The sequence below is a fragment of the Puma concolor genome, chromosome B3, assembly GCF_028749965.1.
Source record: "Puma concolor isolate L17-30 chromosome B3, mPumCon1.1.hap2, whole genome shotgun sequence".
Taxonomy (NCBI): domain Eukaryota; kingdom Metazoa; phylum Chordata; class Mammalia; order Carnivora; family Felidae; genus Puma; species Puma concolor.
This window is the reverse complement of record NC_141672.1, coordinates 89496214-89523883: the sequence shown is the minus strand read 5'-3', so window position 1 is coordinate 89523883 and position 27670 is coordinate 89496214. Positions and strand designations below refer to the sequence as shown.

The following is a 27670-nucleotide window of genomic DNA, read 5'->3' as shown; positions in this document are numbered from 1 at the left end:
GATCTAAGAAATCTTAATTATATCCTTAATTACCTCAGTAGTCAGAGCCTTAAAAGAATTAATGACCCATTCACCAAAGTCATCATGATAATGCTCAATTTATAAAGATAGCCTTTCAACCTGTTCTCCCAGCCTCCTTGCTGAATTGAAATTGCGGAAATTGTCATCTGTTTCTCATTCACATTCTTCTTCAAATTGGTCACTTAAACACCATTTATTCTGCTACCTAAAAATGTATTTAATCCATCACATTTTATCCTCCTTGCTGTTATCTTAGTTTGTGTGTCCATCAGAGCTCATTTGGATTGCTACAGTGATTTTCCAACTAGTCTCCCTACTTCTGGTCTTAATGTCTTCCAGTCCTCCTCTGCCAACATGAAATCTACTCAAGTCTTTTTCCCACTGAAAATCTTGCCACCCCTTGCCATCACTTACAGAATAAAGTCCTTGGAATGACATACACGGCCATTCAGCACCTGGCCCTTGTCTGCCTCTCCATATTGATCTCCTGCAACAGACCTCCTTGTACCAGTACAGTTAGTTGAAATTCCTGGAACACACCCTGCTCTGAACTGTTCCCTCTGTGGTATCCCACTCCTAGGCTGGCAACTTCTATGCATCCTTCAACTTCAATTTGTAAATCATTTCCTTTCTGGTAGTCTCATCCACCAGATCATCCCTGTACTTTGTACATAGCTCTGTGATGGCATATGTTATCCCATTGTAACTTGTGAGAGATGCTCCTCTACCCAAAAATAAGGTTCACCTTTAATTAATGGAAAATTGGGGCATCTGAGTGGCTCACTCGGTTAAGCAGCTGACTTTGGCTCACAGTTTGCGAGTTCAAGCCCCGTGTCCAGCTCTGTGCTGACAGCTCAGAGCCTGGAGCCTGCTTCAGATTCTGTGTCTCCCTCTCTCTCTGCCCCTCCCCCTGCTTACACTCGGTCTCTCTCTCTAAAAAATAAATAAACATTTTTTTTTAAGTTTAAAAAAATTAATGGAAAATTGAGGAAATCATCCCATCACTCTGTCTCTAGAGTCTCCCTGGTCAGGAAGAATAGGTGTAAGATGGCCTTAAAAGAATTCTTACTTCGAATGTAGGGAGGACTTAAATACACTGAGGAGGCTGCTCCAGAGCCCAGTCCATTGACTCTGTCTCTAACACGGTTTGATGTCACACACTTTTCTGAGTAAGCATCTTTGACAGATTGAAAAGAGCGCCCCAGAGAAAATATATAACACACTCTACCTAGAGAGAAAGACCCACGGGGCCAAATAAACTTGCAATGATGCATTGTTTTGCTGAAGCAGCAGCTTTTCTTTTTATGAGCTGATGATTTTCTCTGGCCTGTGTACGTCTTGCTGAAGATTAAGGATATCTGGAATGTACAAAGGAAGAACAGTTGATAATAGCCTTTGGGGGTATAGAAAGAGTGCATATGATCTCTCATGTTACACCCGAATCCTACCTCAATTCCCCAGCCTATGGGGTTTGGGATGGTTACCAATTTCTAGGATTTAGAAGTGTTTTAATCCAAAAAAAAAAATCTAAAAGAAAAAAAAATCTGGCTTTAAATGCAGCTTATTTCTTCTTCATCGTCTTCAAATATTGTTGACTGTGTTACTGTTTTCCTGTTTGTTTTGAGGATTTCCCCTTTTGTGTGCCCTCATGAAGAAGCCCAGCATCTATACTTTTTCCAACAGAAGCGGTTTTCTGATTGAAGTGAGCCAATAGTGCCCAGGTCTAAGAGATTCAAAGAATTCAGAAAAGAATGCAAGTAATGGGCTTAACTACACATTTAGATATATAGTCAGAGGATTATAAATCTAACCCAAAGCTGCATAGAACGGTAGAGTTGTAGGTTGCTTCCACAGGGACCATATTGGAAAATCAAAGGATGAGGGGTTTAGCATAATGGGAAGAGTGTGAACTGTGGGGGAAGGCAGGCCTTGGTCTGAGTCCCACATTCCAGTTGTTTGGCCTTAGATGCGTCATGTAACTCTACTCAGACTTAGTTTTCTCTTTTGTAAAATGGTGTTAATAGAAACCTTCCTTAGGGAATTGTTAGCATTAGAGATAATGCTGGTAGAATGCTTTGAACGTGGTAGGCTCTTTGGAAATGGTGGTTATGATTTTGGCTTTGTGTTGAGAGTGATGTGATGGACTCTGATTTCCCACCCGGTCCCCCTAGGAGTGCTACTGACAATGGTCCACATCCAGTAACTGCTTGAGGCAGGGGTATAAAAGCCTGGCTATTCTGACTCAACTTGAAATAACTCTGAAGGACTACTCTAATTCCAGAGCTCCCCATAGTTCAGCCAGGTTGACATGAGGCCTGCATCACAGCTCATCTTCTTCCTCTGCATAATCCAGCCCTCCTCCACTGCTTTCTAGGGACATTGATCCCAATAGCACTTCTTAAAAATGTCCTGCATGCTAAACTTTATTCCAGAGTCTCTACTTCCTAAGGAATCTGACCTGTGACAAGTGATGGGGCAGGTATCCAATCCTGTGTTATTAATTACTCATTGGTCTAAGGTGCTGGAGCCCAAAGAAGATCCTGTGGCACCTTAGCCGGGTGTCAGGAAATATTTTAGAAAGACAGGAAAACTATCAGAAAAACTGTAAGGGAATGAGGAAATTCCTAGAGACATGTGGAATTTGCCATAGGAAGGCATTTGATAATTTCCAGAGGTTAAAAACACCTTAAATCTTATTCCACATGAGGCCAGGAGCATGTAAATGTTTTCCAACATCAACTCCCTAAAAAGAACTTGGCTATGACATTCACATCAATATAATTAAGCAGATGTGGTGATTAGTCTTTCCCCAGTATTGAACTTTTAATTCCCTTCCCTTTTCCCTGGCAAGGACCCAGCTAGAGACCTTCCTGGAAGCAGACCCGTGTTTTCTTTTCTAATGACTGTGTGGAGGTGGCCTAAACGGTTATTTTGGAGCTGGACTGTACTGTAGGCACCTTTCTGGTGCCCAGTGGCATTGAGGTTGGGAGTCCCTTGGCCCACTCAGGTACAGCCCATGGAGTTAGAATCAGAAAACTAGACAGAAGGTAATATCTGGAAGGCCAATCCTGCAGAGAATTTCTAGGGTTAAGTGAGACTCTACTTTGAACAGGGACTCCATCTCCAGGAACAGTCTCACCCCAACATGGTCCTTCTCTGTTCTTTTCTACCCAGATCTCAGCAGGTACTACGGGTTGACCCAGGAGGGAGGAGCTATCAACCTAGTCGTATCATGTAGTAGTTAACCAACAAACACTTCCTGAGGATCACATGCAAGGCACTGATCTGTGCACCATGAGCACAAATACTGGATCCCACATGTCCATCTCTCCTGGTAATGGAGACGAATGTGGACCTGAAGATGGAAGGGGCGGTGGTAGGACAGGTCAGTGGTACAGGGAGTGAGTGCCATGAAATTAGAGGAAAGAAGATGGCTTTGTCCAGGTCACTTTTTCATGTCCTTAAACCCCGTACCTCTGCAACCCTGGGAATGCTCAAGCAGTGCCTGGCCCAGGGGGAGCCCTCAATAGATATATATTGAACAGAGTGTTTGTCCTGATGGCTTGTCATCCATTGTTTGGCCTTCAAATTACAAATATTCAGCTTGCAGCAGATGTGCAAGATTTTTTCAGTAGTGACATCTCAACCAATGTTGCTGTGCAGCCCTCAGGGGACCCTTTGTCTAAGTATTGGTGGCCTGGCTGTGCAGAGGCACAGAGATGACAGGGAGGTGCCAGAGGCCCTGGAGTTGCCGCTGGGCTCAAGGATCTTGCCTCCCCTGCCCTCAGCCCTACTCTTCAGGCCAAAAAACTGCTGAAGGAGCAGTAACACTTCCAGAAGACTTACCTCCTCTGCTTGTTTTCTGCATCTCACTGCAAGGCCTGGACCATGGTTCTACCTGATGCCCTGGGGTCCAGTCATCCCCCAGTGAATGTTAGCAGATACATGTCCAAGCCCAAGAATTACTTATAGACCAAAAGGCACCTGTTGCTGTTCAGCCACTGAAGTATTACATCTGGGAGAACCCTCAGGAAACTAAGTTCACGGACCCAAGGGCACTTGCCTCAAGGTCCACCCTTAGCTTTTACTTAGCCCAGGTTCAGAGGCTCTGCCTCTGAGTGAACTTAGGACAGGACAGGATGAGGCTGGAAGGGAACTTTGTCAGCTCATTCCCATCTCTGCCAATCCCGATCCCTTCCTTATTGGACAGTTGAAGAGTTCATCTTACATGCAGGGCTGTGCAAATAAAATAGCCAGATGGTCACCCCTAAGGCCCTGGCATGTAGAAATTCAGGGGCCCCACTGCCACTTTGGTTGTAGTCTAGGAAACAGCAGGCTAGGAGAGGAGAGGGAGGGAGAGTCTCAGGATCCATTCTGAGAAGACTGTGCAACAGCTCTCACTGTGTGAGGCCAGAGCTGTGCACTGGATGATCTAACAGGATTTTCCCATCACTCACAGTGGAAAATAAAATGACCAGACTCATTGCAAGATAATAGTTTCACACAGTGGCCTTCACTGTCTCAGGCCTGCTTGAGGCAGTTTCTGGAATTGAATGAATTCTGTTTAGTTACTCTTTCCATTTACTGAGCAACAGCCTTGAGTTTTTTTAATTAATTAAACTAGTAATAAATGTGTTAAACCTCTACCTTCTAAAGCTGTGTGATTAGCCTTTTTTGTTAAACTTTTTTTTATCCTCATTTAAGAGAAGATGGACCTGGAATGTCATTACTCTGGCCAACTGATAACAGAATCAGAGAAGTGGGGCACAATAAGGGGACGTGGGATCATTTACACAGAGGGAAACTAAGGCTCAGAGAGAGAAATAACTTGCCCAAGAATTTGCCTTTCCTTTCTCCCATCACTTCCCCCCTGCCCCAAACTCCCTGATCAATGCTGAACACAGAAGACTTGCCTCCTTGGCATGGAATAGCAACTTCAGGGCACATTTTCTATACCCGCTCATTTCCCCACCCATTATGGAGGGCCAGCTGGATCCTCTCCTGGGAGAGAGGAAGAAGGCTGGTCATGGCAGCCAAGATGCAAGTCTGACTGGGAAACCAGAGGAGCACAGGAACAGAGGGAAGGCAGCAGCATAGGTCTGGGACAGCTCCCAGCCCACCTCATAGAGACCCTAGAGGCCAGGAGGAGAAATGTTCTGAAACAGACTCCCTGCCAATGACAGTAGGGAAGAGGCTTGTTCTCTGAATTAGGTTTGAGGATAACTGCCAGCTTTAATTTGCGATGATCTAGTTCATGGCAAAAGTGCAGTGAGTTTTGAGCTACTTAGCCGTTGAAAGTACATGGTAATTGGGGACTTGAACTTTGTAGGCAGAATTTGGCAACTGACCACTGTCATGAAAGGCAGAATTTGAAAACCTGGCAGGAAGGAGCTGAGTTCTCTGTAGCATTTAACTTGTAAGCCTAATGCTCTCAAGTTGCTACTGTTGGTATGTGATGCCATGAGGGCTGAATACAGGTGTGAACTGGGCTGCCAGAGCTGGGCCATGATAGAGTTCAAATATCTCCTTTTCCTCCCTCATCCCTGCAGTCTTTGCTCCCAGAGCTGCTTGGGACCAACAGGTAGGTGCTAGAGAGGGGTTGATCTTGTCCACTGATACCCAACCCACAGCCCCAAGTGGCATCACCTGGGAACATGTTAGAAATGTACATTATCAGGCTGCACTCCAGACCCATGGAACCAGCAGCTCTAGGAGAGCGGCCCAGCATTATGTTTTAACGACCCTCCATGCAATCCTGATGCAGGCTTAGGTTTGAGAACTGCTAGTTTAGGGGCGCCTGGGTGGCGCAGTCGGTTAAGCGTCCGACTTCAGCCAGGTCACGATCTCGCGGTCCGTGAGTTCGAGCCCCGCGTCAGGCTCTGGGCTGATGGCTCAGAACCTGGAGCCTGTTTCCGATTCTGTGTCTCCCTCTCTCTCTGCCCCTCCCCCGTTCATGCTCTGTCTCTCTCTGTCCCAAAAAAAAATAAATAAACGTTGAAAAAAAAAATTAAAAAAAAAAAAAAGAACTGCTAGTTTAGAGCATGGTATGGTTCTGAAATTGTTGTTTATTTAAAAAAAAATTTTTTTTAATATTTTATTTTTGAGAGAGACAGAGTGCGAGTGGGGGAAGGGCAGAGAGAGAGAGGGACACACGGAATCTGAAACAGGCTCCAGGCTCTGAGCCGTCAGCATAGAGACTGACGTGGGGCCCGAGCTTGGGAACGGTGAGATCATGACCTAGGCCGAAGTTGGACGCTCAACCGACTGAGCCACCCAGGCGCCCCTGAATTTGTTGTTTATTAAGGAAACCCTAGTTTTACATGAGCTAGCCATCTACCTCCTACTTTGCCCCCTCATCCCCCTCTGCCATGGGGACAGCCACTGTTAGGAGAATTGAGGTTTGTTGTGTTGCTTTCCCAGCCCTCAGCACTTGTACAGTAAACCATCTCTTTGCCATCTATTTGGCCCCTGGCCCCGGCTGTCTCCTCCCCCCGAGATGCCCAGTTGTGTTGTTCCAATGAGGTTGTTTCCACTCGGTGCTGGGAAGGAAGACACTCCTAGATGTGGCTCTGTGCCATCAGTGAGACCACAGACCAAGAGTTAGGCCCTGGAACCCTACCTCAGAGTTCTCACTGCCATGATGAGGGATCTTTCAAGGGAGGCCCTGGCTGTCCTTCTCAGGAGAGGTATGAGCCTGCCCTGTCTGTCCTAGCTGGAAAAGCCAGTGGCGAGGAGTGGCTAAGTGAGCTCTGGGGAACTCGGGACTCCAGTCAGAGAGCTATGGGCTCTACTTGTCCAACCCTCCCCCTTTACATGCCCACAGATGGGGCAGTCACGTGAGGATTCCAAGGGGAAGAGTCTGACACAGCAGTTAGCTCCCCTGGCTTTAATGCCAGAGAGAACCAGTTAGTTTTTTGAGATAGAGGCTCTGGGTTAATTTAATGAAATATATTTTGCCAAATTTTTTCTCTTTTTGTTCTAATTAATGCCCAGGCATTAAAAGGTACAGTGGCTATTGGAATTATGTCGTATCTTATCCCCCACCTCACTCAGCTCCTCCTTCCCGAGTGTTAGGAACACATCAACAGCATGACCTAAGCTCTGCCTTTGTCTCCATGGCACTGAGTAGAAACTGCCAGGCCCCTGAGGGATTTGGGTTGATAGCATATATTTGATATTTTCTACTCTTCTTCTGACCTAGTCTTGGTAAAAGGGCCTTGGGGTATGGAGAAAATGCAAATCCATGCTTTGAGAGTCCTGTGGTACGGATTTCCTAAATGGTGGCCATCCTCATAAGCTAGGGGACACTGCCCAGGTGGATGTATAGCCAGAACCCACCCGAACGTTCTCATCCAGGGAAGGCTGGCTTCTGTTGCATGAGTGCAGTGTATCATTCCTGAGGCTTTGTCACATTCAAGCCCTCTCAGCCTAAAGAAAGGAGAGGTCACAGGAAGCAGAGGAATTTGGTAGGAAAAATACACAGAGTTTTTATGTAAATTATGTCTCTTGTTTTAAGCCTCCCAATAATCCCTTGAGAGATGCAGTATTAACCTTGTTTTATAGATAAAGAAAAGTTTAGACAGATTAGGGGACAGGTCTTGGTAAGGTCACAAGCTGAGAAGTGGCAGAGCAGGGCCTTGACTCCAAGCCTCGTGCTCATCTCCAGAGCCCTTCCCCTCTTTGCTCCCTTTGCCTCCATCTCAACTTCTAAGGAACATGAGTGACCCAGAGGATAATTGAAAGGGAGACTGCACCAAGATTCAGAAATCCTGGCCTCTTTCGTTTATAGACTCCATCCAGCTCAGAATCCATCATGCTTGTTGGTACAGACAAATAAACAGTTTTCTGCTGAGAGGGAAATTGAAGGAATTGCTACAGGGTTAGGAGAATCAGTTAGATTGCTGAGCTTGCCATATTTCTCCTGACCCTGGCCACCCAGGCCACTCCCTACAACCCCAGAGATGCCCAGATTTGCCAAACAGCATGTGCATTTGCCCTTTGCAAAAGAGAGGGAGTGCGGACATAATAAATGAGTTGTTTGTTAAGCTGTCTTTAGGGTTGGAAGCAAGGAAGGGTCTGTCTGCCCCAAAATGCTGGGCTTTCTTTACAAGTTATCTGAAGCAACGTTTTATGAGAGGCATAGTTGTACGAGGGTGTGTGTGTGTGTGTGTGTATGTAAGAGAGAAGTACAAAGTACAAAAATACAAAATACTGAGCTTTTTTCTAACAAGCCTGGCTGAGGTTTCAGTAATTCTGCAGCTGTGACATGACTAGTCTACTGAGATATTCAGCACTGGCTGGAAAAATACAACCAAAATTTATTCAATCGATAGCAAGAAACATTGATGCCTCTAAGAGTCACATTACTGTAAGAGTGGTCTCACTGTGGGAAAGGCAGATGAATTCGCTTTTCTTCAGGCCCAGCTCAGAGTTTTTTTCCTTTCCAAGAACTTCACTGGGCACAAGGAACCCACAGAGACATGAGAATGCCTTGACTCATGAAGCATCATCATTGATGATGATAAGTCTAGCCCTCTTGTTAGTCCTGCACTTACAAACTGTACAACAGCAGGTTTTGAAGGTTCTGCTCAGAGGGTCTTAATTGATCTTGTTGAGTCTGGTTTGGCCATCTGTGCTGACAGAGTCATTCCCATGACATTTGCTTGCATACAGTGACCTCCATGCTCCAGACTGAATGTGTTTTCCCCACCCCGTGTGCATGTCCTCTGCTTACCCTACCATGTGGCGATGAGTGAAGCCAGTATTCTGACCCAAGCAAGGACAGCCAACAGGGTTCCCCGAGGCACCATGCCTGGTATCTGAACCTACAGCTATCTATTGGCATTGTAAAAATCACCCTGACTCCCTCAGTTTGCATGTGGAATGTGGGGGAGGTGGTATTGAGGCAGGAAGTTTATTAAGAATGTTTATTAAGAATTAAGTGAGGTCAGTGGCTGCAGGAGTCAGGATGAGCACTTGTTCTCTCCTTTTGAACTCTGATTTCCTCCACTTGGGGTTTGGCCTCTCCCCCAGGAGCCACATGGACACATGGCTCCCCTGGCCACATGGCTCCTGATGCTCCAATATGGATGCTTACTGTTTTCATGGGCCCCATCCCTCCTGGCCTAACTCCCGAGTTCCGGAGTCTGTCTCCTCTGAGAATAAGGTGCCGAAAGCGTGCCGAAAGCATGCCCAAGTGGGGCTCACTGCTGGCTCTGCTGCATTGGGGGCAACCTCTCTGACGGTATGGCTGCATTTCTCCCTGGAATGAGCTCCTGCATCTTCTTCCAGAGTGAGCTTGGCTGCTTTTCTAGCTGCAGCCTCAGCAGGTCCTGGACAGATTTTGTTGGTTTACGACTAAGGAAGAAAAGTGGGCTCCAGAGCCAGGAGCTCAGCAGGGGTTCCTTCCCTTCAAAGAAAATGTAAATTAGAGTGGAAGATGCTGAGGTTAAGAAATCTGGGGCCCTGCTGTTAGCACTTGGACCCCTTATCCTCCCTCCAGCAGAAAGCTGGACTGGGTGTAATGTGTGAACACAAGGGCAGGACTGTACCCCAGTAATTGGTTCACACTTTTTGGCTCAGTTTATTCATGCCGTGGCCCTGAGAAGATGAGCTGATGTGGCTGTTCCTTTGTGACATTAAAGTGCAGTACACATCATCTGCCCCCGAACCTGGCAGACCTCGACACACACATGCCTTCAGAGGACACTGATAAAGAAAGCAGTCTTTCTTTGGCCTACAAGAAATTTAAATATAAAGTTAAGCTAGAACAGAGGCTGCAATGCCATCCAATCCCTGCTGCCTCACCCTTCCCTGTCACTTCCCTGAAGACCAAGTGCAGCTGTTACCCACTCCTCTAGGCACCCCTTTCCTTGGCGTGGCCTCTCGACACCACTGGGTTCTTGTGGTTTTGGACCGCGTGTGCCCACTGCCTACTCCTCTCCATCTCACCTCTGCCTTCTCTACAGGCCCATGAAACCATGGCCAGCTCTTGTTTAATAGCACGTGGTCCAGGGTCTGAGTTATGATCGCTCTTGCTCTCTTCAAGACTCAAGACTCACATAGCTCACACTTAAAATCTCCCTGCCTTACAAGTAGGCCGATTCAATGAGGTGAGGCCTAATGGCGGGGGGGTGGGGGTGGGGGGGGGGGTGGGGGGGGTGGCGGCGGTTCTACATGTCAGCCGCTCTGATCAGGGTGCACTATGCCAGAGTCCCTGGGATTGACCACATGATGGGTTAAAATAAAGGTGCTCTCAGGGTGTCTGGGTGGCTCAGTCAGTTGAGTGTCTGACTTGATTTTGACTCAGGTCATGGTTCCAGGGTTGTGGGCTCAAGCCCTGCATTGGGCTCCACACTGAGTGTGAAGCCTGCTTGGCATTCTTTCTCTCTCTCTCTCTCTCTCTCTCTCTCTCTCTCTCTCTGCCCCTCTCCCCTGCTCATGCTTTCTCTCTCAAATAAATTAAAAAATGAAAAAAATTTTAATAAAAAAATAAAGCTGCTCTCCTGTCCAAACTTATGGATTATGAGTCAGAAAAGTCAATTAACCTTGAATAGTTTAGGTCACTGGCCCACTGCATGCTGCCTCAGTCTCTTCCCTAAAGAATAGAGAATAAAAGCCAGGCACTCCAGGAAAGAGCAAGAATATGAATTCTCCCAACCTCAGAGTTGCAGGATGATTCTAAGGGATTCATCAATCATTCAGCACACCATTCAGAGAGCGTAAATGGGTTGCGTGTATATGCGCTATTATTTTCAAGTACTGCTAGTATTATTTTCAAATAGGTACTATTGTGGTTTACAAAATACAAATTTATTTTTTAAATGGATGCTGAGTAAGTTATTTTAACCCAATAATATCTTTGGGAAGAGAATAAACTCAGAGGTTTAGCAGGATTTGGGTGCTCTACCTCAGCTCACATGTCCTGAAGATAAACTTCCTCAGGCTTGGAGCCCTGACTTTGTGACTAAACAGTAATCACCTGTCAACGCAAGTGCCTGTTTCTCCAGCTTAATCAATGGCACAACATTAAGCACACAATACACAGTTTAGCTTGTAGCGTCAGGGCCACTGCAGGCAAAGGGAAAAGAAGACAGAACTCACTGGACTTTGCCATCTCATCAAAAGAGAAGACTTGGGGGGCGCCTGGGTGGTGCAGTCGGTTAAGCGTCCGACTTCAGCCAGGTCACGATCTCGCGGTCCGTGAGTTCAAGCCCCGCGTCGGGCTCTGGGCTGATGGCTCAGAGCCTGGAGCCTGTTTCCGATTCTGTGTCTCCCTCTCTCTCTGACCCTCCCCCGTTCATGCTCTGTCTCTCTCTGTCCCAAAAATAAATAAACGTTGAAAAAAATTAAAAAAAAAAAAAAAAGAAGACTTGGCTGCCACAGAATATTCCAGAAAGCCCCAGACCTAGTGCAGGGTGATCAAAAAGCATTCTAGGAAACAGCTGGCTGGCATCTGAAAGTACAAGGCCAGAAAATTTAAAATTCTTAAACTTGCCCCTGCCAATGGCTTATTGTAGAGAGCCCACCATGGTGGTTCAGCTGAATGTGACTCTCTACCCAAAGGCCACCTCAGGCCACTCTGCCAGCCACTGGCGTGAGTGCTCCAAGAGAGGGGCAGGTTGCAACCCTCTGTGAAAGATGCCCCAGCAGTGCTCTGAGTTGATTCTGCCTTTGTGTTTCTGCTGGGAATTGAACTTCATGGAATTCTGCCATAACAAGGAACTCTGTTCCATTCCCCTAACCTCCTACCCTCTGGCCTTGGAGAAACAGCAAAGGAAGATGATTTTCTTCATTAGTCATCATAAGAGCTTTGTAGCTCAAACCCATGCATCTACCACTGGTAAATGGGAACCTGAAGGAATTCTGACTTCATGGCCAGGAGTAGGGGTCTCACCAGATGCTGGAAAATAACAAGAGCAAGATCCTTTTCTCTGGAGATAAGGGAGGTATACTAGGATTTCTTTTTCATAATTATCTGATGAGAAAAGCTATTCTTGCTTTTTTTTCTTTCCTGTGAAATGGAGATCTCTGAGTTTGGATCTATTGAATTTAAAGTTCTTGCCACCTAAGGTCCCTACCAGTGTATTCAAGCTGCCAACTCATAAGAACCAGTTGTTTTCATGGAAGACATGATTCTTGTTAAAAGTTCTTGTGATTTGGGGCGCCTGGGTGGTTCAGTTGGTTGAGTGTCTGACTCTTGGTTTTGGCTCAGGTCATGATCCAAGGGTCGTGGGATTGAGCCCTGCATTGGGCTCTGTGCTAAGCATGGAGCCCACTTGGGATTCTCTCTCTCCCTCTCTCTCTCTCTCTCTATCTCTCTATCCCTCTGCCCCTTTCCCCCTGCTTGCACATACTCTTTCTCTCTTGTAAATAAATTAATTAATTAATTAATAATAAATACTTTAGGGGCGCCTGGGTGGCGCAGTCGGTTAAGCGTCCGACTTCAGCCAGGTCACGATCTCGCGGTCCGTGAATTCGAGCCCCGCGTCAGGCTCTGGGCTGATGGCTCAGAGCCTGGAGCCTGTTTCCGATTCTGTGTCTCCCTCTCTCTCTGCCCCTCCCCCATTCATGCTCTGTCTCTCTCTGTCCCAAAAATAAATAAACGTTGAAAAAAAAAATTAAAAAAAAAATAATAAAAATAAATAAATAAATAAATAAATAAATAATAAATACTTTATAAAAAATATTTAAAAGTTCTTTTGATTTCTATCACACAAGCACATTCTCCCCATGGCTGCCCCAGGCCCCTGCTAATATGGTTGCTGTACAGATGGAAGTGAACTCCTTTAGCCACTAAAACTCACCTGAGCTGACCACCAGGAAGTAGCCATTTGGTGCAAAGTAAAATGTGTGGAGAAAAATAATCACAGTATACCACTGTTTCTTAATATTCCATTTCAATTGCTCTGAGAGAGATAATAGTACAGGACATGCCACTTGGAATAGAGTTAAACATATTTCCTCTCCTCCCAGAAGAATTTTAGGAAAGAGTTTAAGCTCTCCCCACACTCTGGGGTGTAAATGAGGAAATCATTGGCAGCCCTTGCCCCAAAAGACTGTTGTTGATAGAGTCTTTTGAAAGACCTGGTTTGTAGCGCACCACCCAAAGATCCCAGCATGATTCATAAGTCTGCCTTGAGAGTAGCTCTTTTTGGTGAGAAATCAAAGGGTGTAAGAATCGGGGTGGCTGCTTTGGGACTGTGTTAGGAAGGAGTGCAGGGCCAGCAGAAAAGGTGGGGAGATGCCCACCTGGTACAGCCTTCCTTTGTTGAGCTGTCCACTCTCTCTTCCTTCCAATCCTACAAGGATAAGCTTCTTAAGATATTTGCTGAGAGAACTGATCTCCTGCCCTACTTCTCCTGGAAAGTATAGGATGAGCCAGCGGAAGGGGAAGAGGTGAGAAGTAAACATTGCGTGGAGGTCATAAAGGTCTGCCCTTTCTTGGAGCAGTACTGGGCCCTTTGGCCTTTACACAGGTGAGATACTTTGGATCTTATAAGATGACCTTGGTTTTGGATGCAAAATGAGACACAGTCCCACCAGAGGCCACCGTCTGAGCTGAGCTGCAGAGACCCCTAGGGATAGGCCTAGAGACTGCCATCCTGCAGAGCTGCAGATATTCTGACAGTTTTCCACAAGTCATTCTGCTCCCAGCTCATCCCGGATACTGAGGCATGTCCCTGAAGGAGAAGTTAAAGGTTTAGAAATGGCCTAATTTCCTCACGTTTTGTGAAAAATTTAGCCAACCCCCTACCTTCTAGTCCTTCAGTCATTAGCTTATTTAGTGAATAATTGTTGAGGACCTAGCCACCAGCTAGGTTCTGGGGGACAGCTCCTGCCTTCATGAAAATGACAGTCTAGAAGGGGAGCAGATAATAAACAAGTAAATCAATAAGATAATTACAGATTGTTGTAAGTCTCATGAAGGGAATAAACAGGATAAATGAGATGGTAACTGGGAGAGGCCCTTCTGTAGGGGAAAGACCTCTCTAGAGAAAGGACATTAGAGCCGAAACCTCAAGGAGGGAAGGAATAACCATTGGAAGAGCTGCAGTCCAGGCAGAGAGCATATGGAGACACGGGGAAAATCCTTGGAGCATCAGGAAGAAAGGCCGTGGCCAGAGAGCAGTGAGAAGAAGGATTTGGGAGGAGTTCACAGGAGGTAAGAACTAGGGTGTATAGGGCCTGTGGTCAGAGTTTAGGTTTTATTCTGAGAGCAATGGGAAGCCACTGACTGTGTTAAGCAAGAGTGGCAACCTGATTAAAGATCACTGTGTACTCACTGCCTCGTTGTTTGTAATAGCAGATTAGAAACAAATTCCATTGATATGGGGCCGGGTCAAATACATATAGGTTCATCCCAGTGGTCTGTAGCAGTTAAAGACTATGAGGCAGGTCTGTATGTACTGCCAGAGAAAGATTCACAGGATACCCTAAGAAGCAAAAAAACAAGAAATAGAATACAGCATAAAATATACTGCCACTATATTTTTGAAAGTGATTATATATATATATATATATATATATATATATATATGTGTGTGTGTGTGTGTATATATATATACGTATATATATACATATATATATATATATACATATATATATATATACATATATATATATATACATATATATATATATACATATATATATATATGTATATATATATATATATATATATATATAGGCTTGCCTGTGTATAAAAGTGTAAAATCCTACGTTAAGTATACACAAGGAGAGGCACCTGGGTGGCTCAGTCAGTTGAGTGTCCAACTTTGGCTCAGGTCATGATCTCATGGCTCATGGGTTGACGACCCACATCAGGCTCTGTGCTGATAGCTCACAGCCTGGAGCCTGCTTCACATTCTGTCTCTTCTTCTCTCTCTGCCATTGCTCTGCTTGCACTCTCTTTCCGTCTCTCTCTCTCTCTCTCTCTCTCTGTCTCTGTCTCTCTCTCTCAAAAATATTTTTTAAAAAGGATATACAAGGAGCTGGTAAGGAGCAACACAAGGAGTTGCTTCTGGGGAGGGAAACTGAGACACAGGGTGGACAGGAGGCCTACTCTTCACAGTGTCTCCTTTTGTATGTTTGAATATATTGGTATGCCTTTGTTACATATTCAGCAAAAAAAGGTAGCTTGTCTAAATCACAATCACTGTGCTGTGTGGAGAGAGCACATTGAGAGATGGTGGTGGCTTGACCATGAAGTTGGTAATAGGGATGGAGAGAAGTGGGTGGATTCAAGATCTACTTTAGAGGCAGGGCCAGCTGGACTCTGTGTATTCCACACTGACTTTCCCTGCTCCCACTTGTTCAGGAAAGCTTTGTGCATTGAGATTGGAACTGGGCTTCCCTGACTCTCCTCTGACTTCTGTGACATCTTTGTGGAAGGAAGGGCTCTTCGGCTCCTTCTAGGTGCTAAGAGCTTCAGAACTCTAGAGACTATCTAACACATCACAATATGGAGGACATCATTACAGACACATGCCCTTTTCACATCCTCATCCAACTTGTAGATGATTTTTTTTAAGTAATCTCTAGGCCCAACATAGGGCTTGAACTCTCGATCCTGAGATCAAAAATCGGATGCTCTACCAACTGAGCCAGCCAGGTGCCCCTAGATGATCTTTAATGACAATCAAAACACAGTTACACTGAAGAAGTACTATCATTTCTCAATGGAGCTTGCTTTCTTTGCAGAGAGATGCCAAAGGCCAGTACCTGTTTGACCTTCTTTGCCACCACCTGAACCTTCTTGAGAAAGACTATTTTGGGATCCGCTTTGTGGACCCAGATAAGCAGCGGGTAAGTCAATATTCAAAGCACAAATGGAGGAGAGGATTTGTCAGTAGGCTGAGTCCTTGAACTGCCACTCATACTCATGATTTTAGCCTCAAGAGTCAGGGACCAACCGGGCCCTGCAGTTGGGTGTCATCTCTTCAGATCACCGTATTAGATATGGAAGCTCACCTAGTGTGGCCCGTTGTTTCACAGATGCTGAAATGGCAGCCCAGAGGGTTGAAGTGATTTGCCCAGTTGTCCAGTTGGAGGCAGAGCAGCTGGGCTGGGTCATGATCTTGGAGCATAGGTCACAGGCTGAGCCTCTCCTGCCTGCTTTCTAGTAAACGAGCTGAACCACCCTGTTCCAGTTAGGAAGGGTCTCACCTAAGGTGCCACGCCAATCTAGTGGGGGCAGAACAGAAAGATAACTGAACTGACATGGGCCTTCCAACGCCTTGCAAACTCATTCTGATGCACACAACATATATGGCTCTATAGACACAGGGCACATTCCAGACAGATAGGAAAGTAAGTCCATTACCCCCAGGCCCCAGCCTCCCTCTCCAGCTTCACCTCCCCTGACCTGTTTCCTCCAACACCATCCTCTCTTTATAGAGCCTTCACCTGTACAGTCCCCCTGCCTGGAACTTTTCTTCTCCCTGGCCCCACGTCTCCATACTCCATGCTTTTCTTCTGGCTAATTCCTCACATGTAGTGTCCCAGCTTAGACTCTCACTTCTTCTTCACTTCCTCACTTCTTCCCCACTTCTTTCAGGGATTCTTCCCTAATCAACACTCCGAACGAGGGGCCGTTCCTGTGTGCCCCCATGTGCCCTGTACTACTCCTGTTGTAGCATTTACACCATGCTGTGGCTGCCTGTTTGAAAACCTGTGTTCCCTGCAAAAATGTAAATCCCATGAGTGTGTGGGCTTGCTCTCATCATCACTATATCCCATAGAACTAGCAGAGGGCCTAGAATGTAGTGGATATTCAGTAAATATTTGCCGAAGGAATGATGAGTGTGTGGGTTAATGGTTTATAATGACAAAATTTTCCCCTCCACTCGCCCAGATGTTCCACTAGCAGAAACTTGCAGCTCCTCTAACTTCTCTTCATCAGCCCTTTCATTTCTGTGGGCATATAGTCTCCGGCACCCCCTCGAAGTGGGGAAGTATACAGAAGCATCACCCTTTGCTATACCCCTGCCCACCCCCTACTCTGGTCTGCCATCCTCCAAAGACATTATCAACACGAATCCCAGAGGCCCCCCCCCTTTTCACGAGTCCATTGATTTTCTTCACAGTTCCAAACATGGGCTCCATCTCTGTTGTCACGGGGGCCTTGGAACCCCAGAAGACACAAGCCCCCCAGCAGTACCCAGGACCTCAGATAACGAATGAATGGATCCGCCCCTCCTCATGCCAGAGTCAAGTGCTGTTTTGTTCTTTGATGCTCTGAGCCATTGTGTCTCCAGGTCACATTTAGAATTTTATACTGGACACATTAGCCTAAGGAAAGAATCCAAAGGACTGTATTCCTTTCCTTCAACAAGTCCTGCCCTCTTGACTGACATATTTTGGTCCTCCTGGCTCTGCAGAATTTTGAGCAGTGTCAAGGTCAGCCCCTCTCCATATAAAGGCTCTACTGTCTTGACCTAAATACTGTCCTTAGCTCTGGGCCATAGTATAAGACCCCAAAAGTGCCATGACACCAGGATGCTACATGTCCTCACATGCTGTACGTGTCCATTCACTATATAATAATGGGCTGTTTTTACAAGGGGTTTTCTTGTTGTTGTTTTGTTTTTGTTCTTGTTTTTGTTTTTTGGTCTGAGCTGTTTCTCCTTAAGAAGGAAAGCCGGTTACCCCAAGTTCTCTTTGTCTCCCAAAGAGAGCAGCTTATGAAGAAAAGAGGACAAAGTGTACCATGCTCATTATTTTCTAGTTAGGTCAGAATGTACTTGAGACATAGAAGAGAGTATATGGAGGTAAATAAAGATCAAAAGCAGGAGGAGACAGAAATATGAAGAAATGGGGGAGAGGAGAAATTAACATGTATGGAGTGGCAACTGTGTGCAGGGCTCTGCACTAGGTCTTTCAGCCGATGTTACTGGGCACCGAGTTGTATCAGGCACTGAGCTAAGAGCTTCACATATGTTCTTTAATCCTTAACACAGATGAGATGAGTATCCACAATTCAGATATCCATTCTCTGAATGAGTAAATAAAATCTCAGGTTAAGTAACTTGCCCAAAGCAGATGGCAATGCCAGTCTCCATCTCAGAGCTGGCTGATGCCAGAGTCTGTGTGGTTTCTAAGGCTCCATGCTGAATTCATCATACCTGATAGTTTCTGAAGTTGTGTGATGGCTCAGGGGTTAAGGCTTGAGAGAGTGCTTGAGAGCTGTGGGAAAATTATCATTCTAGATCTACTGACTCATGGTAGAGACAGAGCAGGTAAGCTCCCCGCTCTCTTAGGGTGTGAGGTCCTAAAATAAACCTCCTACCCTGGGGTAGCAGAACCCAAGCTCACATTCACCCCATCACTGCTTGCTCTGCACGGGTCCCCATGGGGGTCTGGGGATTCTCCTGGTCCCCCCTGGAGATGCCCTCACTCCCCCTTTCCCCTATTCCTGGCTCAGGCCCAGGGCCCCAGCCTGCTTTCAGCCTCTCCTTTCAAGGTGGAGGCACCCTTTCAAGCCTCCAGAGCCTGCAGATTGTGCCACACTGTCCCAATGACCCAAATACAGACGGAAACTCCCCTCTGAACTTTCTTTTCTCTTCTCCTGACCCTTGCTCCCAGCCTCATGTTATCTATCAGTTTGCCAGTAATTCTGGGACCCAGATTTAGCCAGACTGCTACAAAAGGTAACTGTAACCATCACCATATTTTTGGAATCCTGGTTTTTCTGATTTCTCTATCAGACTGTCAAAAGCTCTTGGACAAGCTGTGAGGGCTTTCCCCTCCCTTCCCACCCCTCTCCCGTCTCCTCCAGCCTCTCCTTTCTGGAGCCCTCACTGCAGTGCAGACCGAAGTCCTCCTCAGCTCTTGCCAAGAGGAATAGACTTTTTGTTATTCAGCTCCACCTGCCTTCTGCTGAGAGTGCATCTCATAGCCTTTCCTTGTAGTTTCTGTCTTCCTTTGTTTCTTTATTTTAATCTATCAGTCAGGTGCCTGGGGGCATTCTGTTTACTGAGCCCCAGACACTTGCTGTGTTCTTCTTGCCGTACACAATTCTGATGTGCTCCGGTCAGACGGGCCTCCTCTGCCTTCATAGGCTCAGCCTGGAACCCCAGTTGTTTCCATGCAATTTCATCTCTTGCCTTTGCTTCCCTGTGAAGCCGAGCCGCGGTGGGCCTTGTAATGTGAGAAGGACCTCTTAACCACATTGAGTGGCTATAATGAGTTGCCAGCCTCGTGGGAACTCAGATCAGAGGAAGCAAGAGAGCAGAATGTCAGCCCAGATTATCCATGTGGAGCTGACGGAAGAACTGGCTCTTAGTGGGTCCATTAACTGCATGACCCACAGCCCAGCCCAGAAGGTGAGAGCTGGGAATCGCAGGAGGCCAGGATGCTGTCTGCATGGCCCTGGCTGCTTTCCTGCCAGAGGGAGGACTCTGCCAAGATGTTACACTAAATGGAAGTAGCCAGAAGAGAGGAAGATGTGGACGGGCTTCCATCGTCTGTTTGACGGCTATCCAGTGAACACTAGCCTAGGCATCGGTGGATGACATAGTTTTCTGCCTTCCCAGAGCTTAAGGCTAGTGGTTTTAGTCTACTTCCAGATAATCAAATCCCACTTAACAGCAGTCATAGCTCTCTGCAAACTGTCAAGTTTCCTGATTAGCATAAAAGCAACGAGCATCCATAATGCATTGTGTGAAGCATCTATGTAGAACTGGGAAATAGATACAGAATGGTCTCACTGCTTCCTTCCTGCAAACGTAAGTTCCATGGGAAAAAATGTATTTCTACTATATCCTTCCTCTATGAAAATCCAAGGGAAACACAGTACTATCCTACACATTGGTTGTGGTTAGTTATCTTATGAGACTGAGACTTTAAACATCCCTGGATGCCAAGGAATCCTGAGTATGTACGCTGTAACACAAGGGCTGGCAAGATGTTGCTCAAACAAAGATGGAGTATACACCAGCCATCCCTGCCTTCTCACCATGTATGAAATTCCACCTGTTAATACTTTCTAGAGCCATGACCAGTAGCCTCTGTCCCTACTGCCCACCCACCTCTGCCAAAAAATAGCTGGCACACAATATAAACACACACAACCCACTGAAGTCAGCATTTCCCTGTCCAAGCCAGGTGGGGTTTTGTCCCCGTTACACGTACGTGCATTCACTTGTGCCTACTGCTGTGCCAGAAATATGGCTCAGAGTTTTGGCACCCTGCTTTGGAAGGCAGCATTGCTGGGGAGGCCCAGAAATGGCATCTGAAGCTGGAACTCTTCCCCCTTCACAGCTGCTTCCATGGGGAACTTACTTCAGAAAACCCTATCACTCTCTACTCTCCAAGCCTACATGTCACAAGCTTTTGTGCTGCTTTCAGCCTGGGCTACAATCCGTCCAGTCACTGAAATTGGGTAAAACAAGTTATAGTTGACACTGCTTCTCTCATTAGTGTTTTCTTCTTCTGTGTTCTCTGTTTCAGCATTGGTTGGAGTTCACAAAGTCTGTGGTGAAGCAGTTGAGATGTAAGTATTCATGAGAAGATGGGAAGCCTCACCCCTGAGGAGGGTGGGACAAAACCTCCCCCTGATAGTAAGTCTTGGTGACTATCCACTGTTCTGACTGTGAGCTGGCCCTAAATATGTGAAGATCCTCTTAGGATGGTTCAGAAGGCTGTGCGTCCCTGTGGGGAGGGAAGTCCAGTCGTCCTCTGGGGAGGGTGTTTCCTAATGGGCACATCTTTGTCTCTGCAGCGCAGCCTCCGTTCACCATGTGTTTCCGGGTGAAGTTTTACCCTGCAGATCCTGCTGCGCTGAAAGAAGAAATAACCAGGTAAGGCTGAACTTCCCTCAGCCACTCAGACCTGTTGGGGAGGATAGGAAAGAGGCACTGAAACCTCTTAGATCCTCTATTTTGGAAGCTTCTAACTCTTATGAACAAGGAATCTTCCTAAATATAACCTTACCTCTTCTGTATTTCATTTCCACATGCTTTCTTTACTCACCCCCCTCAGTAGAACTGGAATGGAGTGAGCTTCTTTTCTTCAACAAGTGTGTATACTTCATTTTAAACTAGTCATCTACAGGGGCGCCTGGGTGGCTCAATCAGTTAAGTATCTGACTCTTGATATCAGCTCGCGTCATGATCTCACAGTTCATGGGATCGAGCCTCGCATCAGGCTCCGCACTGACAGCACAGAGACTTCTTGGGATTCTCTCTCTCCCTCTTTCTCTCTGCCCTTCCCCTGCTTGCTTGCTCTCTCTCTCTCTCTCTCTCTCAAAATAAATAAAAATAAACTTAAAAAAAAAAGAAACTAGTCATCAACAAAGGGATCTGGAGTAACTATTTAATCAAAAGCATTTTTTTTTTCTTTTACCAAGGATGTGGCCCCCATGGATGTTTTTCAAGAGGGCAGGTTGCTTTTTTAGGGGATTGAAATAGACTCCACTGGCCTAATGTACTTGAGAAATGCCGAAGTAGGACACTGAAAAATAAGCTGGGAAATACTGAAGATTTTAAATCCAAGTGGATAAACCCCCAGTGTGCTAATGGATCAGGTCCGTGATAAACTCTTCATTGTGGGGATCATGCTCTGTGGCAGGCAGACAGCTGCATGGAATGAATCCTATCTCATCCAGCACCACTCGAGGATGAGAAAGAACTTTTGTGCCCACATTATCCTACAAGAGGGTCAATGAATAGGAGCTTCAAATCTTCACCAGGGTTTTGTGTATATGAGCCACATTCTCTCTGAAAGTCTTACATCCAAGATCCAGGAATGCTCTGTAACGAGGATCCTTAACTTTTATATGAGAAATATCTAATTTTGACATTAGCAAAATGTTGATGTTACCTTGTAGAGATTGGGGCCTGAAGTCAAGAGGTGATGCCAGGGAATCCTAGAACTGAGGAGACAGCTCTGCCAACTCTCCCCGCAATTCCCCATACCTTGGACACCACAGAAATTTGGATGAGGCTGTTGCCAGTTATATAGACTCTGTCCTATAAGGCCTTGCGATCTACTTCCAGATCCTGAACTGCTTGGAGGAATTCCGAAGAAAGGAAAGAGAAGGGAAGAAGGGAGGAAGAAAGAATATGGACCTATGTTCACTTCCTGTTCCGAAGAGCGTGTCCCTAGTTTTATACCAGATAAAAGGAGCTGAAGTTTCTCTGAGAAGGAAAACGAGGAAAGGGGGAGAGAAGAGGGCAAGAAAACAGGACTAAGTAATACAAAGGAAGCAAAGAAGTAGGTCAGAGAGGAAAAGTGGCTTCTTCACATGGGCCCCAGTGGAGGGTGGGGGGAGTCTTGCAGTGGAGTTGGAAGCATGAGGAATGTTGTTTGCTTTGGATGTTTGGGGCAGTGCGTACGCACCAACTTTGAAGCACTGGGGCCAGTGAAATGTGTAGTTAGAACCAAACCTCATGCTCCTCACTGGGCACAGAAACTGCAGGTTTGGGGCACCTGGGTGTCTCGGTCAGTTAAGCGTCTGACCTTTGATTTTGGCTCAGGTCATGATCTCATGGTTTGTGAGATCAAGCCCCACATTGGGCTCCGTGCTGAGCATGGAGCCTGCTTGAGATACTCTCTCTTTCCCTCTGCCCCTCTCCCCCACTTACACTCTCTCTCTAAAATAAATTTGAAAGAAAAGAAAAGAAGAGGAAAGAAGGGAGGTAGGAGGGAGAGATGGAAGGAAGGGAAGGAAGGAAGGAAGAGGGAGGAAGAAAAAAAGGAAGGAGGGAAGGAACAAACGAACTGCAAGTTCTGATTGTCCATGTGGAAGTGGACGTGGCTCTACTTTGCTTCTGAAAACCAAGCTCATCCACATGACAGGAGAAATCTTGTAGTTTTAGGCAAGAGAGTAAGGGTAGAACCCCTATGAATGACAACTTAAACAGAGAGGACTTTTGGCAAAGCACTAGCCTGCCCTGCTCAGGACCCCCAGAGGATTAACCTCACTCTGAGCCTGTCCCAGCCCCTCCCCACTCCCCCTGCTCCCTGCTTTCCTGCCAAAAGAGGTGATGGTGCCAGGGCCGACCCAGAAGTCCACACTCCCGTCCACGTGTCTGGACAAATTTAACACACCTTTCTTGAGAACCCAGCACCTTGCCTGCTAACAACACCACACATCAGGATCGTCTGGTTTCCACCTCACTAGACCAACAGGGGGGATGACAGGGATTATTCTAACAACTCAGTGAGCTGCCAGTAAGAACACAGCAGACACATGGCTTTCTGATTTGATTAAAGGGCAAAACCACATGGTTATCTTGGCCCTTAGGAGGAGCTCTTAACACAATTTTCTAAGTCAAATGTTATTACATAATACTAATGTACAGACTCTCCTGCCCAAGAAGAAGCATAGACCTGGAAGCTCAGATCCTATTTCTGTCACTTCTTGGCTCTGTGGCCTTGGACATAAGATATTTAATCTGTCTGACCTTCAGACCCCTTATTTATAAAATGAGAAGAGTAACATCTACCACCTAGAATTGTTGGGAGAACTGACCACTACACTGGGATCTTGCACTTAGTAATACACCACCCCACCCCCGCCCCCGCCAGCAAGGCTTGCACTGAGCAGAGACTGCCAGATTGATTACATGGTCCATGCACACCAAGGGCTCTGCATGGGACACGAGTACAATTAGTTCTGGCTTTTCTCCTTTGTTGATGTGAAAAAGGTACTTTTCTGATAATCCCTACTCCTCCTCTGTCCTTTTCCCCCACCAGCTAGAATCCTAACACTTAAGGAGCTAACTTTTGAGGATTCAGAGAGAAAGCCATCCCTGGTAATCAGTCATCCAAGTCCTCATGGTACAGCATGGGGACCAAGTCCAGGCCTCTCTCCAAGTCAGCCGACTTCAAAGGCACTGAAGCTCCCCTGCTTACGCATACATCTGTGCTGAGCATCCTTGACTGTTTTCCCCATGCTCTCCACCTCACCAACCTTCCTTCCCTAGAATACATCTTTCAAGCATTGTTGGGGGTGTGAACCCCAGAATGCCTGGGCCTGATTTAGAGTCTTTGTGCCTCCCCTTCCCCAAGGCATCCTGTGGAGGCCTTGGAATTAGCTGCATCTTTCTCCTCATTCATGTCTCTGCTGATCTGGAGAAAGTGGGTACCTGCCCCAGCCTCACTAATTACCCATAATTCATCCCTGGCTTAAAGTCCTCCATGCCACCTTTCTGCCAAGCCAATTTAGCTGTCAGTGTGTTTTTTCCTAGCGATATTGGTCCTAAATTTCAATGCCATCTCAGCTATTCCCATAAAGGCAGACTGAGAGGAGGGGATGAAATAGGAAGTAAAGAACTGTGCTTCAATTTATCTCTTGGACTCTTCCCAGATGATAAATTTAGTTGCCAAATCCTGATTAATCTCTTTTGTCATTTTGTAAAGTAATAAATAGATTTTCTTGTCTGAGCTAGAGACAAGGCAGAGAAAATGGGGATTAGGCACCAGATTTAGCGTTTAACAGGGACCGCAGGTGTATGAACTCTGGAAAGATCAAATAATAGAAAGAAACTGAGTGCAAATGGGGCCCCACCCTCTAAGGAAACAAAGCTGCCTGACATGTGTTTGAGCAGGTGCTCAAAAAAAAAAAAAAAATGTTAATGGAATGAATGAATCTCTTCATGAATGGAGTTTATAGGTCATTTATTCCTTCAATGAATATCACTTGAGCCTAGCTTAGGCTAAGATGGACTGGCAAGCTTTTTCTATAAATAGTAAGTATTTTAGACATTGTGTACCATATGGTCTCTGTCATAACTGCTCGGTTCTGTCTTTGCAGTGTGAACACAGCCAGAGACGATACCTAAATGAATGAGTATGGCTGCGTTCCAATAAATTTTTTTTTTTGTTTTTTAAAGTTTATTTATTTTTTGAGGGGGGGAGGGACAGAGAGAAGGGGACAGAGGATCTGAAGCAGGCTCCATGCTGACAGTAGAGAGCCCTGTGCGGGACTCACACTCATGACCTGAGCTAAAGTCAGATGCTTAACCGACTGAGTCATCCAGGTGCCCCTAAAATTTTGCCTTATTTCATTGGAAACTCTGGTGGCAGGCCATAGTTTGCTGACCCCAGACCAAGGAATCAAAAAGAACTGGGTATAAATTCTAGGTTGTTCTTTAACTAGCTGTGTGACCAAGCAAGCAACAGTCTCTGCATTCAGTCAGTTTCTTCATCTATGAAGCACAATAAAAACAGTAGTCACCTCAGAGTCACTGTGAGGACTGCATGAGACAGTACGTGTTCAACAGTACAGTGTGGTGGTGCCTGGCTGGCTCAGTTGGTAGAATGTATGACTCCTGATCTCAGGGTTGTAAGTTTGAGGCCCATGTTGGACGTGGAGCCTAGTTAGGACAACAAAATAAAATGAAACAAAAAAACACAGTACAATGTGTGGCTCACAACATGCACTCAGTAAATCATTATTGTTTTGTTATTGTTTTGTATCTGTCTCTCCCCACTGGAATGTAAACTCCATTAAGAGTAGGGACTCAGTTTTGTTTCCTTCTGTATTCCCAGAACCCATGACAGTGCCTGGCACAGTAAGTGCTCAGAACTGGATGGAGGGATGGAGGGATGGATGGTGGCTGGGAGGGAGGGCAATTAGGTGAGCTAAGTAAAGGATGTACAAGCTCTCTAGAAGAATATTAAAAGTGAATTAAAAAATCATCTCTGACTCCAAGGAGCTTGCAGGCTAGTAGGGGGGAAGAAAACATTCTAAACACGATGAAAGAAAAGGGGTGGTAGAAAATAGAGGAGGCCAGGGAAAGAGTCTGATAAAGGAAAGTTGAGTCCAAAGGAAAAAAATCTTGGGAGAAACTCTTCAGGAGACACCACTGCTTTCCTGAAGTCAGAACTTTTAATTCTGGAACTATCTGTGGATTCGTCTCTACACTTTGATATCAGAAAGCACAGTGCCACAGCCAATACCTTGGAGAGATGTACATGTCACAGAAAGATAATTTTCCTTGGCTGTCTTTTAGGTTTTCACTTGCTCTGCCATCAGACGGTCCCAATTCACACCTCCCTCAATTTAGGACAATGTTGACATTAAAACAAAAATGGAGGTGAGGCCAGGAAGAGATAAGTAAAGTTTACCCAAAAACGTGTCCTAAGGAACAGGCTTGCCTTAAATCTGGTCTAAAGCTGATTTCTTGTTCGGTTCCGATGAGAATTTCTCCCTGATGACACAGTTCTCTTGCCTGTATTCAGGACCCCTTTCTTGCTAACTGACAACTAACTGAATTACCACGGGGGTAGGAAAAGCATCAGGCCTTGAGTCAGGAGATCTTCCTTGACTCTGATCACTATGTCACCTCAGAAAAGTCACTCTATATGTATAGCCTCTGTTTCCTCGCCTATGAGAGAATTAGGCTCTACAGCTCCTATTCTGAGGTTCTAAGATTGGGTAACCAAGCCAGCCTGTTCATCAGGAGCTGGGAACGCTACGTGGCCCTGGCAGGCCGATCTCCTGGCTGGAAACAAAGTGGCCCTAGTGGCGGTATCTCAGGCAACAAGAGAGACTTCCTTAGGCCCATGCATGGCAGGGGAGAATGTGCCAGGTTCTCTTGAGAATAGGTCTAAGAATGCTGTGGGTCACATGGGATATATTTTCATGTCCAGCAACAGTGAGTCATTGGTTACCTCCTTCAGTGAATAAAACATGAAGCTTGATGAAAGCCACTGTAGCAGAAAAGGGAGGGGGGACCCCTAATACAACTCTGTACCCTGAAGCTGTTGGCCGATTCTTTCTTGGACTTAGTGACTTGCTAACAAACAGAATAAAGCAGAAGTGACAGTGTCTGAGACGAGGTCATAAAGAAGTGAATCCTCCTGTCAGGCCTATAGATGTTGGTCTTGAGTTCATTTCTTCTTGTCATCTAAAGAATGTGCTTTGGTTTTTTTTAGGATGTTGACTTGCCCCTCCTTCCCCTACCCCCTCTAATTGCTGCATCATTGTCTAACAATGTTCCTGTGGCCTTACCCTTGACCCCCCTGTAGATGTCCTACCTCCAAAAGTCTGAATAAACCCCACCCAGCAGTGGAAAGCCTGTTTCCTTTCCGGCTCACTGGAGGCACCTGCCATGCACCCATTGATAAAGATGCCTGATAAAGATAATGGTTCTCAGGGTGAGGAGGAGCATGTCCCCCCTGGGTGGGAAGGGAGCAAATCAGAAGGCTTCAGCAGGGCTTTTATCAAACCCAGGAGCAAGAAGATACACACAGATTCTGATGTGCTCTCCCCCCACCCCGGGGGATGTTTTCCTCACCACCACATTGAGAATCAGTGCCCAGAGCCTTGTTGTCCGTTTCAGCTGTCTCCTTTAGTCCAGTATCCCTGAATTGTAGCACAAAGAGCTGTAGAAGGAGTGATATATGAACTCAGGCCCAGGGAATGATCAGTGAGTGAGGGACAAAAGATTTGCTTCCATGTCCCACCAAAGGGACAGGGCCATTTAACAGTGACTAAGAGCCAACCTCACGAGTCTTACAGTCAGTCCTGAATTTGAATCCTGACTCTGCCACTTCCCAGTTGTGTGCCCTTGAGAAAATTACTTAAGCCTCAGTTTCCTTATCTTAAAAAGGGGGGATGATACAACACTGTATGTTAACTATATTGGAATTAAATTTTTTCTAAAAGGGGGGGTGGATCATAGTACCTATTTCAAAG

General features: G+C 46.0%; 1 protein-coding gene across 6 annotated transcripts in view; it reads left to right on the top strand.

Annotated features, from left to right (window-relative positions):
• The window catches only part of FRMD5 (FERM domain containing 5), a 321532-nt gene that overhangs the window by 259249 nt on the left and 34613 nt on the right, over window positions 1-27670 (top strand). For all 6 annotated transcript variants that reach the window (XM_086710563.1, XM_025918907.2, XM_086710562.1 and 3 more), the window contains 3 exons: window positions 15724-15828; window positions 20473-20515; window positions 20744-20822. In XM_086710563.1, the coding sequence (XP_086566689.1) occupies window positions 15724-15828; window positions 20473-20515; window positions 20744-20822 (227 nt within the window). The remainder of the gene's footprint in view (window positions 1-15723; window positions 15829-20472; window positions 20516-20743; window positions 20823-27670) is intronic.